The sequence below is a fragment of the Octopus bimaculoides genome, chromosome 18 (assembly GCF_001194135.2).
Source record: "Octopus bimaculoides isolate UCB-OBI-ISO-001 chromosome 18, ASM119413v2, whole genome shotgun sequence".
NCBI classification, from domain to species: domain Eukaryota; kingdom Metazoa; phylum Mollusca; class Cephalopoda; order Octopoda; family Octopodidae; genus Octopus; species Octopus bimaculoides.
This window is the reverse complement of record NC_068998.1, coordinates 51,988,552-52,001,388: the sequence shown is the minus strand read 5'-3', so window position 1 is coordinate 52,001,388 and position 12,837 is coordinate 51,988,552. Positions and strand designations below refer to the sequence as shown.

At 32.3% G+C, this 12,837-nt stretch overlaps 1 protein-coding gene across 1 annotated transcript in view; it reads right to left on the bottom strand.

Annotated features, from left to right (window-relative positions):
- Positions 1–12,837, bottom strand: part of LOC106878091 (diacylglycerol kinase zeta-like) — a 352,548-nt gene that overhangs the window by 81,224 nt on the left and 258,487 nt on the right. The window contains exon 10 of the mRNA XM_052974271.1: positions 7,708–7,946. Coding sequence (XP_052830231.1) covers positions 7,708–7,946 — 239 coding nt within the window. The remainder of the gene's footprint in view (positions 1–7,707; positions 7,947–12,837) is intronic.

Sequence of the window (12,837 nt, the reverse complement as noted above, 5' to 3'; positions counted from 1 at the left end):
CCCTTGGATGGAAAAAAAAATTGAAGGCTGCCCACGGGATGTGAACTTTCACCTTCTGAAACTACGACAGATTTGCTAACCATTACACCAAAGCAACATATCAGATTTTCTCTATTCATTTTGATGTTTACATTAAAAGAAGTTTTAACGCTATATTCTTACAAGTTGTTATTTTTAGTTTTACAGACATCAAGTTCCAGTACAAAAATAATAATTTATTTCAATTCTTTTGAAGTTTCTAACTTCTTATAATCATCATCATCATCATTTAACGTCCGCTTTCCATGCTAGCTTGGGTTGGACGATTTGACTGAGGACAGGAGAGCCAGATGGCTGCACCAGGCTCGAATTTGATCTGGCAGAGTTTCTACAGCTGGATGCCCTTCCTAACGCCAACCACTCCGAGAGTGTAGTGGGTGCTTTTACGTGCGACTGGCATGGGGGGCAGTATATGTATGCATGTATGTGAGATTGTGTATTTGTTACAGTTTCCCTGCCTTGAATAGTTGTAAATAATTGTCAGTCATACAAGCCGTTTCCAAAATTCTCTGAGAATATGTCTGATCCTTGGGGAAAATATTTACTTTCCTTGGATAACAGGTGAGGGTTAGTGACGGGAAGAGCAACTGGCCGTAGAAAAATCTGCCTCAATAAACTTCATCCAATCCATGCAAGAAAGGAAAAGTGGATGTTAAAACGATGATGATGATGATGATGATGATGGTGATCCAGCAAAGAATGGTTTGAAACAGTAGTAAACAATTGGAACATATTTCTTAGAAAGAAATCTCCACATCTGATTGCAAGTAACATTTCCTCCACCATTATTCAAAATACTAATGCAGACTAATTAGAAAAAAAAAAAGAAAAAATCCAAGAAATCAGTCCAATCTCAATTCAATCTGGTTTTCTTACAATCTGAAGACTTAACGATGATTAAATTAATTGCTTTATATTCCCATTATGAAGCAAGCTGAATAATTTATCAGTTTGCCCAGGACTAATCAACAATAAAAAAAAAACCTAAAATAATTAAGAATAATGTTACAAATTAGCAACGATGAAAGAATAAAATTGAGTCAATTGACCAACTGAAAAGTGTAAAAATAACTTAGGTATTTTTCTTTTTATGTAAGGGTAATTATTTAGTTTGTGTTAAGGTATAATGAGTTTTGATCTTATCAGTTGAAAAGTGTTAAGTAGCAGCTAACGAGCAGTTATTCTTTTATTTGATTAATGGTATCAGTCATTAGACTGTGGCCAAGCTGGGATACTGTCTTCAGAGGTTTTGAAGTCAATCATCCTGACCTCTCTCTTTATTTCAATTTAGGAGTTAATTAATTAATCTATATTTTACTGGTTGCTTCATTCACCGTTTGACCCAATATCTGTGTTGTTTTGACTGGTGGTGTTTTCAATAGATAAACACAAACCCCACATACACGTATGTTGTTTGTGTAGATATATCCAGTAGCTTATCGATACTCTAGGGTTCCTCTGAACAGTTCAACAACAGTTGGCTCTTACACATGAATAGACTAATATGTGTGTGTGTTTGTATATATATAATTACACATATATATACATACACACACACACACATACATACACATAGATATACACACCCAAATATATACATAAATACACACACTTCTAGATACACATCAAGCAATATATTACTGGTGATGGCATATAACTGGACAAAATATTACTGTCAGGGGAAAAAACGAGTGGTAACCATTTGGTCAATAATTTATTGCATGAGGATTCAAAAATAAATTGACTTTATTATTTATATACAGGGTGCTTTTATTTTTGACTGGTGGACAACTTATACACACACACACACACAGAGCATACATCTATATACATTCTGTCCACAATGTATTGGCTAACTCAAGGCTACAGAAGGCACCTGGCCAATGTATTGTGCAGTGAGATTCAAACGGATAGCACATGGTTGCAAAACAATATGTTTAAAATTTTCGTAATTTGTCAGTGTTAATAACAACAATAGTGTCTACCATCATGACAATTAGCATTATCAGTCAATGTCCTTTGTCAGCTAATTAGTCTGAACAATTAGTTCCATCATGTTTTACACAACGAAGAAAATAAAAACAATTTGATTTGCCATTCAGGTAGATTAACCCATTGATATCGTGAGTGCAACACCCTAACCACTAGGTGATGCCCCTTCGTAAGACAAGTCCCTTACTTGCAAAACATGTAGGGGTTAGCAATTAGGAAGGCATCTGACTGTAAAATAATGTCTCTATAATAAGTTTTTATCCCACCTATACCAGCAAAGAAAAAAACAAACAAACATAAAACGTGTATTTCATTAAAGAGATCATTGTGAAAGCAGTAAGCCTTTTAATACGTATCCACCTAAGACTGTTCTGTGACACAAACTACTTGTTTTAAAGTGATTTGACTTAAAACCTTTCATTAAAATTTTGTATTAATTTGTTTAAAATACCAGCTTAACAATGACAAAAGTTGTTTTACTAAATTCTTCCTTATTTTCAAAATTAATTGAAACAAAAGGGTTAAATTTAGTTTTAAGAACTCACATACCTATTTCATAATATCTTTGAATCTTGGGATAACATATTCATAGGTTGTTAATCATAAAATAAAATGTAAACCAAAACCCAAACTTGGTAGGATTTAACCTTTGCGTGACTCAATTTCCAATGAATAGCTTGCTTATGTGTTTCAATTAATTTTCAACAAAATCAATACTGGAGAGGATTTTAGTAAAACATCTTTAAGTTTATTTATTGGTATATTATGCTGATGTTGACCAAATAAAATCTCATGATAGTATTCATGTTATAATGAGATTCTGATTGAGATTTTAATTTAAATATCAACACTTTAGTATGGACAGTCTCAGGTGGGCTGGTATTAAGAGAGATTAAACCAATAATCCAGACATGAAACTTAAAACTCTGTAGTGTTTACTCTGTTGTTCTATTGATGCCAACTTTGCAAAAATAAAAATAAATTAAATATCATCGTCGTTTACGTCATAGCAGTTGCAACTTTGATCAATTATTTGTTCTTTAATAATCTATAATGAAACAATTATCGTCATAAATCAGTGATCTTATATATTTATAACTTTATATTAACATCTTGAAAAACAGAGTTTGTAACTTTCTTAAAAGACAAATTTGCTGTGAATTTATAACACTTCAGATTTTATAAAATTGCAATTATGATTCAGAACCCAGGCCCCATTGCAATTAACAAACAATTTTCATGATTTGTTTAAAAAGTGAAAAAGGAATACTAAAGACAAGTGGGAAATCACAGATTTTTAACAGTCATTTAAAACCACTTAAGTAGTTTTACAATATTCTTTACTAGATTTACAATTTATTTCCATCCGTTTTACAAACTCATTCTGCATCACACTGAAATGTTTACATCATTCACTTTCCTCCAGTGATATTACTTTGAAGCATGATTCTGTTACACTTTACCACAAACACACACACTTTATCATAAACACAACACACTTGAAAATACAAACCATCAGAAACTTTCAAGAGAACTAAACAGCAGAAGGGCTTTAGAGAAAAAAAGCCCCACTCATGCAACTGTTTTGGCCCTTAACTTCTTACATTCTAAAGAGGCCAGGCTGCATCCAGATCATGATTCCTGGGTATCCTTCTACTGACTCTTTTTAGCCACTTGGATATTGGAGACTTGAGCATTTAAGCCACTTGGAGATTTCATCTAATTGTAACTCTACTCAGTCGATTCAGCTTTCAAACTTATACTTAGAGAAAAAATAAAGTTGGTTGTCATGGCAGCAGTGGAACATCAACACTATCACACTGATTCACACCAGAGTTATTTCTGTTAGCGTTAAGGAAACTGTAGTAACAAACCTGACTCCTAGAGGTGTAGGTGTGTCAACTTGGGCAAATGTCTTCTTCCATAGCCTTGGGTCGACCAAAGCCTTGTGAGTGGATTTGGAAGATGGAAACTCCTCCATTAAAATGAACAATAAAGAAGTATTCTTCCATTTGTTTTAGCTATTATGGCTAAGATCATGCTGGAGCACCATCTTTATATAATGATGGCACTATGTCAGTTGCGATGACAAGGGTTCCAGTTGATTCGATCAACGGAACAGCCTGCTCGTGAAATTAACATGCAAGTGGCTGAGCACTCCACAGACATGTGTACTCTTAATTTAGTTCTTGGGGAGATTCAGCATGGCACAGAGTGTGACAAGACTGGCCCCTTTGAAATACAGGTATAACAGAAGCAGGAAGAAAGAGTGAGAGAAAGTTGTGGTGAAAGTGTACTTTTAGGTGTTTGTGCTCAATAAACACTCACAACGCCTGGTCTGGGAATTGAAACCGCAATTCTACAACCACGAGTCTGCTGCCATAACCACTGGGCCATTGTACCTCCACATCTTTATATAATAGACTGGGATTGAAGTGAAAACAAATGTAAATTGAGATGATGAAACTTGTTGGGAAGTATCTTTGTAATTAATAATTAATTTCTCCCAGTGACCTTTGACCACAAGTCAAGAACATATGCTTCATTATTGAGGTGTTGTATTCCATTACGGGTGTTAGATATTATCAGATACACTAATCCAAGGACTGCAGATCTTGTCATATACTTTGCAGTGATCAATACTTTACACAGTATCATTCTATCGTCCATTCACTAAGTGTCATTCTGTCAATAAACAGTAGGTCAACTGCTGGCTATAATATACTTTAACTTTATTTCCAAATGGAAGGATATATCAGCGAGCAACTCCTATCACTTGTCTCTTCATCAGCCATAAACATGCAATAATTTTTCTTTCTCTTTTTATCTGATCTTTCTCGGAAAAAAATCAGTTCTCTCCACAGTTGCTGTTACTGTTGCTTCTGAGTGAGTAGACTTATGATTGAAAGTTTTACAGCTCTGACCACGTTAAGTTTTAGGGTTCTCTGGGAGGACTATAAAATATATATGGTGTTCTATAAAAAGATAAGATGTAATTTGAAGGAGATTTGGCTGTTATTCGCAACAGATAGAATTACCACACATAGTAAAGGTGGTGAAGCATTTTAATCCCTTTTGATACCAATCCACCTGAAACTGACCCTGAAAGAAAGGCAGTGTATGCCAACAGGAATATGGTAACAAAGGGATTATACTGGTAGGAGTTTGGTAGTAACAATAAGAACAAAAGACCTTTTGGTGGCACATTGACACTAAGGAAAATAAAATATTTTAGATTTTATTAATTCACAGGTGACTTTACAAATTGTTATGGTAAAAAAATTTTTTATGGGGGCAGGAGGTCGGATTTTTGAGATTTTGCCACATTTTAAATTTAAATGCATCTGAGAGGTTCAGCAGTTATGATTTTAAGGAGTGCTTTGTCGGGTATTAAGAATGATCTGTTATAAGTACATTTGTTTATTTGTTTTACATCTGTTTGTTAATGCTTGCTTGGGTTGGACAAATATGTTGAGATATTGCTTTACAGCTGGATGATCTTCCTAATGCTAACCCCCACGTTTTCCCCTTAAGAAACCTCTTACTCCATAGTGATTTAAAGTCACAAAGCAACTGAACGATATGTTGACAGGAGAAGCTGACAACAACCATGCCTGTTTCACCTTCATCCAAGGGATCAGAGATGAAAACAAACACAAAGTTACATATATAAGTGTATATACATCAATCTTATTCCAGTTTCTGTCCACAAAATCCATTTTACAAGAAATATATGACAAGGAAGGTGTTCAGAAGCACTCTTTGGCTGGGAAGATTTATGGTTGTTTTTAAATCTAAGATCAGCCATCATTGAACAAACTAACGGTGAAAGACTTCTACTTGTGCTCATCATTTCTTTTTTCAATTCCTAATTCCTCCTTCCATATTACTTCAGCCATCCCATCTCTGCCCATATTTATCACAAACATTATCTACATCAACCTCATCATTTTTCATGAATGCGCAATGGACACAGAAATAGCTACTTTCTACAAACCAAACCATTAAAACAAAAAAACAAAACAAAACCTACACAAATATCTCTAGTAGATATAATTCTAAGATATATTCTCTAAAAGTAGGCAAATGGTTTTCCAGTAATAATATCTAATCTAATAGAATATAATATTTAAGTAGGTTAAAACAAAATGAAAGTTTGTAGTTATGAGGGACTTTAGCTATTATTATACCAAGGGATAAACATTGATTTGCCTTTCATATTTATCTAAGACAATGTAATGCCGAGAGGCATAATTTGTTACCGATTCTCTTTGAGATTTAAATAGTGCAATGTGAATGTCATCAGTCACAGCACAAATTTTAAGCCATCTTTGAATTGAGTTGCAATAAATTTGCTTCATTCATGCAATCATAATGAAACCAATCTTCTCAAAGATGAATTAAAAGGCAAATCAAAGAAAATAAGACTAGACATTAACAATGTATATATATATATTATGAATAACCTTCTCTACTTCTCTAACTAGAATGTTTCCATACATGCGATGGAACGACACCAATCTAACAGAAAAGACAGTGAAGCAATGACTACAATGAAACATGTACAATAAATATTCCAAGAAACTTGGTGAATAACAGCTTGTGCTACAAATTCTAGCTGTAATGCTTATTCTGCTAAAACAGTATTGGTAGGTATTGGTGTTGCTTTTAGATAATTTTCCAGACTAAATCACACCAGCTAAACAGTCTACTAAATATCCCATTACCTTTACTTAAAGTAATCGGCTTCTTCTACTTTATCTCAACTAAGATTCTTTGTTTCTTTCCTTCTTTCTTCATTTATTAGCTTCAGCCGTTATATACAATAGACTTAACATATGTGAATTCTCCATATAAAAATAACATCACTAATTTTTTTGTCACATACATTATTTTCTATATTAGCAATGCGATGGTTGTGTGGTTAAGAAGTCAATATTGAAACTATGTGGGTTTTTAGGTTCAATTCCCTTGTGCAGCACTTTGGACAAGTGCCATAGCCTCAGGTTGATGAGTACCTTGGGAGTGGATTAGGGTAGATAGGAAATATGTAGAAGCTTATTGTGTATATCTGTGTACACACATATACACTCACACACAAAATGAAAGCAAGTTAAGAGAAATAATTCTCAGAGCCCAGTGGCATGTATTTGAACAAATAAGAGTATAGATATATATATACATGATGATGATGATATATATATATATGTGTGTGTGTATGTGTACATATCTATCTATCTATCTATCTATCTATATATATATATATATATAAGTAAAAGCGTAACAAGCACAGGCGTGGCTGTGCGGTAAGAAGCTTGTTTCCCAACCACATGATTCTTGGTTCAGTTTTACTGCATGGCACTTTAATCAAGTGTGAGTCTTTGTGTCTGTATTTGTCCCCTATCATTGCCTGACAACCACTGTTGATGTGTTTATGTCCCTGCAATTTAGCAGTTCAGCAAAAGAGATCACGAGAATAAGTATCAGGCTTTTAAAAGAAATTTGTACTGGGTTTGATCCATTTAACTAAAAATTTTTCAAGGCAGTGCCCCAGCGTGGCTACAATCTAATATGACTGGAACAAGTAAAGGAAAAGCATTTTAAATATCAAAAAGAAAAAAAGGAAAATCTCCCCAAATCCTATTAAATGTAAATACATGTTAATGCTATGCTTACCCAAATGTGGGGCCACCTTGACTTAAATCAAAGACTTGCCGAGGGTTGAGTAACCAACAGAACTTGTGCATTATTTTGGCCCCTTGGTTTCCTCCACTCTTTGGATTGATAAAGACCAAAAGGGGTTTAGTTGTCGGTGACGGAATGGACTTCACAATAAAAGTTTTCTGTTCATCTTTATTTTTCTTCTTTTTTAATGATGCCTTTTTTCTTTTTCTCAGAGAAGATTTGAATGAACCCTGGAAGGAAAAAAAAAGAAAAGAAACAATGGTTAGCATTGTGACACTGCTATATTATTATGGTTTTGTGTGTGCAACCAAAACCACCTTTAAATCAGAGAATAATGTTAGTGCACGTCAATATGTAGGACTGTGGAAATAAAAGAGTTACAGAGAGGAAATTGATTAAAGTCTGAGTCTTTCGTGACAATAAAAACTCATTTAAAATTACATCCAAAGAAATCAATGTTTGCATTAACAACTTTGAAGCCATTCAATATAAAATGTAACACCTCAGTAAGTTGATGTTATTCAGTTCCAGTTATATAAGAATGGACAATAATATTGTAAAGACATGATCTAGTGGTTAGGGCATTGGCTTTATGATCATCAGAATGTGGGTTCGATTCCTGTTGTTGCATGGGTGTTGTGTGACTGTTGTCATTGTTGTTGAATGAAAATGTGTTTCTTGGGTTGTGTGAAGAAGTATCTAACTACACCCATGAACATTTATATATACATATGTGTATATATATATATACATATATATGTACATATGTATGTATATATATATATATATATATATATATATATATATATATATGTATATATACATATGTATATATATGTATATATATATATATTAGGTTTGGAGATGATGTACAGGTATTATATACTAGAAAAAATAATAAGGTACTCAGAGATCTGGATGGCTGTACATTGACAGATTTTTATTAATATGTCACATGTTTTAATAAATTACATATGTATATATAACTAATTGGTCTTCCATTGGTTACAATGATAAGGGTTCCAGTTGATCCGATCATTGGAACAACCTCTCTGTGAAATTAATGTACAAGTGGCTGAGCACTCCACAGTCATGTGTACCCTTAACGTAGTTGACTGGAGCAACGAGAGAGAGAGAGAGAGAGAGAGAGAGAGAAGTTTATTGACATCAAGGTTGAGCTCTGGGCATATTCTTTTGATGAAAATAAATGTGGGATGACCAGAGTTGGTTTCCTTGTTGGTCTGAAGTGTTTGGAGGTGTTTTTACACTTGATGTGTTTGAGTGTGCAAAGGCAGGGGTGAGAAGGGATAGTTTGGGAGGAGATTAAGCTGCTATTATACGCAGTGCATAGATGGATGCAAAGCAGCAGCAAATGTCGATATATTTACATTTGTAAAATCTCAATAATTTAAAAACACTAATTACAAAATTTAAATCTGTAATAATCTTAAAGAAAACAATCTACACAATATATTATTTAGACTGTGTATTTTGTATTTCCAAAATAATCCTTGAAATAAGTTGTTTTGGAAGAGTCAGATGAAATTAATTTCTGAGAAAATTTTCTTGTTAAAACAAAGCTACAAAGCTGTAGCAACCGAATCTATTGTTAGAATTAACAATCAGTTTAAAAACAATGAAGATGAGACTGAGAGTTGAATCTGGATAATGAGTTTAACTTTAATTCGAATCTATTTTTAAAAAGTGAATGAAATGATAAATATTTATTGCAGTTAAATTTGACATGAACCAGATGAAACTCAAGCAAGATTTTATTGTATTTCATCATTGGCAAACATGCCAACATGCAAAAAAAAAAACAAAAAAAAAGAAGAAAAAAATAAATGGAAAATAAAAATCTTCTACATAAAAATCACTAGCATTTAATTATTTCTTTCAAGAAAATTTAAAAAAATAATAAGTATCAATTCTGAAATTCTTAGATCAATATATGGAATCAAATGTTTCATTAGAATTTTCAGAATTAAAGAAACTCCAATTACTAAGTGAAAATTAAAGTTTACAATTTGTAACATATTAGAAAACGACAACAACAACAATAACAAAACGGTAAATTTCCTTCTTTTAATATCACTATGACATCAATATAAGGCAACAGTAAATATTTGCATTTAATTACAAAGGATGTTGCCTGTTGACTACTTGAATGTAATTAACTACGATACAAAATTTGAACAGAGCATCATTTATATTTTCAATCAATTTTTTTTTCTTAAATAACTGCAGATATTACAAAATTTTCAATTTCGTTTTCAACTTCAGCCAAATGGAGTAATCTGTTTAAGATTTACAAAGTCCTGTTTACGTTTGTGTCTTGTGTAGTGGCTTATTTAAGGATCTCAAATGAGATTTATCTTTGGTTTGGGTGAATGTTATAGAAAATGTAGTCATATATGGGCAAAATAAATCTTTGTAATTTTTGAAACATCCAAATTAATTAAAAATAAATTACTTTGTACTAAACTCTTTTAGTTGGATATAAATGTTGAATTCAATGAGTACGAAACTAAAGTAGGCCAAAGTAAGGCCAATAGTGGGTCTGAAGTATTAGAGAGTTTTAAATCAAAGTGTCTCCACAAGGTCACTCAATCATTAAGAAATAGCAGCCAACGTACCCCTTAAAAGACAGTTTGAAAATATAACCGAAGAGTCATGGTTGGAAAACTTTGATTGGAAATCTGTTCTTCAATGTTAAGATTTTGAGAGATGAAAGAACAAGAAGCCACCTTGCCGGTAGGACAGTTTTTGGTATTGGTTCTTGTAATGTCCAATATCATCTTACATTTCTATATTTAAGAGATGAGGAATTATGTACATTATTTACATTATCTACATTTGACGGATATTTGTCCTCATCTTGTTTGTTGTTAACACAATGTTTCGGCTGATATAGGCTGAAGGGTATATCAGCCGAAACGTTGTGTTAACAACAAACAAGATGAGGATAAATATCCGTCAAATGTAGATAATGTATCATCTTACATTGTAAACAAAATGGAAAACAAATCTTATTTTTCTATATCTCAATATGATTTGATATATTGAGATGGTGTGTAGTTGAGAATGATAACCAAGGAGTTTCAAAATATAATTTGAAATGTAGAGTTGTAGAGTTGGGGGTTGGTGCTACCTACATGGCCTAACTCACTGATTATATATATTTGCTTTCAGAATGTAATGAAATATGCATTTTATAACCACTGTAAATTAGTAATCTATGTAACATGCACATATACAAATGTGATTGTTTCTTGTAACCTTCTTTTTGGGTTGTTTGATGTTGGAAAACTTCTTTCATACCATTTTCATTCCAGCTATGGAAGTTAAAAGAATGAGTTTGTAGATTCATAGTAATCCATTTGTTAATTTCAAATTTCTTAAGATTTTTTAATTTTATTTATTTTTCTCCTTCCTTCTAGCATTGCTAATAATATTATTATATGTAACCTAGGCAACAACAATGAACAACAGAAATGCATCTTATTCAGGTTTTTCTTTTTTCAGAGCAATCTTAACATGGAATTATAATTTGGGTTAGTTAAAAGAAAAATGACTGCTGTATTGTATAAGCAAGATTTAGTTATTCTCTAGCCAGAAGATACCAGACTTAATGATTCAGTTTAAAAGTACAAAGCAAAATACACCTTAAAACACTAGCTAACTATTAAATTCTGTAAGGAATTTTGCTTTCAGGAATTAAAACCATTTTTCTAGAAAATAAAATCCCAAGAAGTTTAGTAAATTAGAGTTTATTTTTAATGATTTTCTAATTCATCAGAAGACATTCATTAGTGTAAATTAAGATTTTATCAACTGCTTCTAAGGTGTTATACATGTATGTATGTATATATGTTGCTTACAAAGATGACATCAAATCAAAGAAAACAAAAACACCCAGCAAAAACAAAACAAATATTATCATCAAATCTTTTTGTTAAGAATCAAAATAATTTCAAGTTGAAAATATTGAAAATTATCTTATTTATGGCTAGTTTATTAGATTGTTTTTTTAAATTCCCATAAGTGAATCTTAGCATTAAGTCAGTCCATAAATTGTTTCACATTAAACTAATATTATTAAAACTTCTAGTCATTCCCATGTTCCATAAAAATAAAAAAGAAATAATTATAATAAAATAAAAACAAACACAGAAGAGAATGACATGATTTCATATGTTATGAATCAGTCTCACACACACATACACACACCTTTGTGTTTATCTTGGCACATGTTGTCAGGTATGGCTGTGTAATTAAGAAGGTTGTTCAGAGCAAGTGGTTCTGGGTTCACTTCCAAGGTAAGCACATAGGCAAATGTTTTCTATCAGAGTCTCATCTCCACTCACGAGGCTTTGGTTAGCCCATAGCTATAGGAGAAGACACTTGCCCAAGGTGCTGCACAGTGGGACTGAACCCAGGACAATGTGGTTGGTAAGCAAGCTACTAACCACACAACCACTCCTGTGCCTATGGTCATTGTATGGTCATTGTATGGTCATTGTTTAATCATTGAAACCTGTAAAATAACAATTCTCTCTAATCTATCCACACGGTACCTCTTTGTGTCCAGTTGTTAGAATAACCACAGAGTTTAAAAACCTTCAAATGTTATGTTTTTCAATATCTAACAAAAAAAAACCCCCCAAAAACAAGCTAGATGTTAATACTATTGAATAATAATTTATGTGAAATCCATCAAACTAATTTTGGAAAATATCTATAAAAGACAAGCCTTTTCTTGAGTATCAGATTGTTATTAAAACAAGATTTGAAATACTATTATTATTTTCTAGTTTTAACAATTCATTCATAGAAATAAATGTTCAGAAAAGAGACATTATAGAACGTTTACTGTATGAGAAGCTTTCCATATAATCTCTCAACAACAACAATATCAATAATAATAATAATAATGATAAAAACCTTTTATTTTAAACATATAATATTGGATGACAATGGAATAGTAATTTTACATAAAATGTACATTTATGGCAATAGATGGAATTATTAACACATTGTAACAATTTAATTTATATTGCTAGTATTACAATTTCCTGCCGGAAACAGAGCAAGAGATTTAAACTCATAATGGTGCTATAC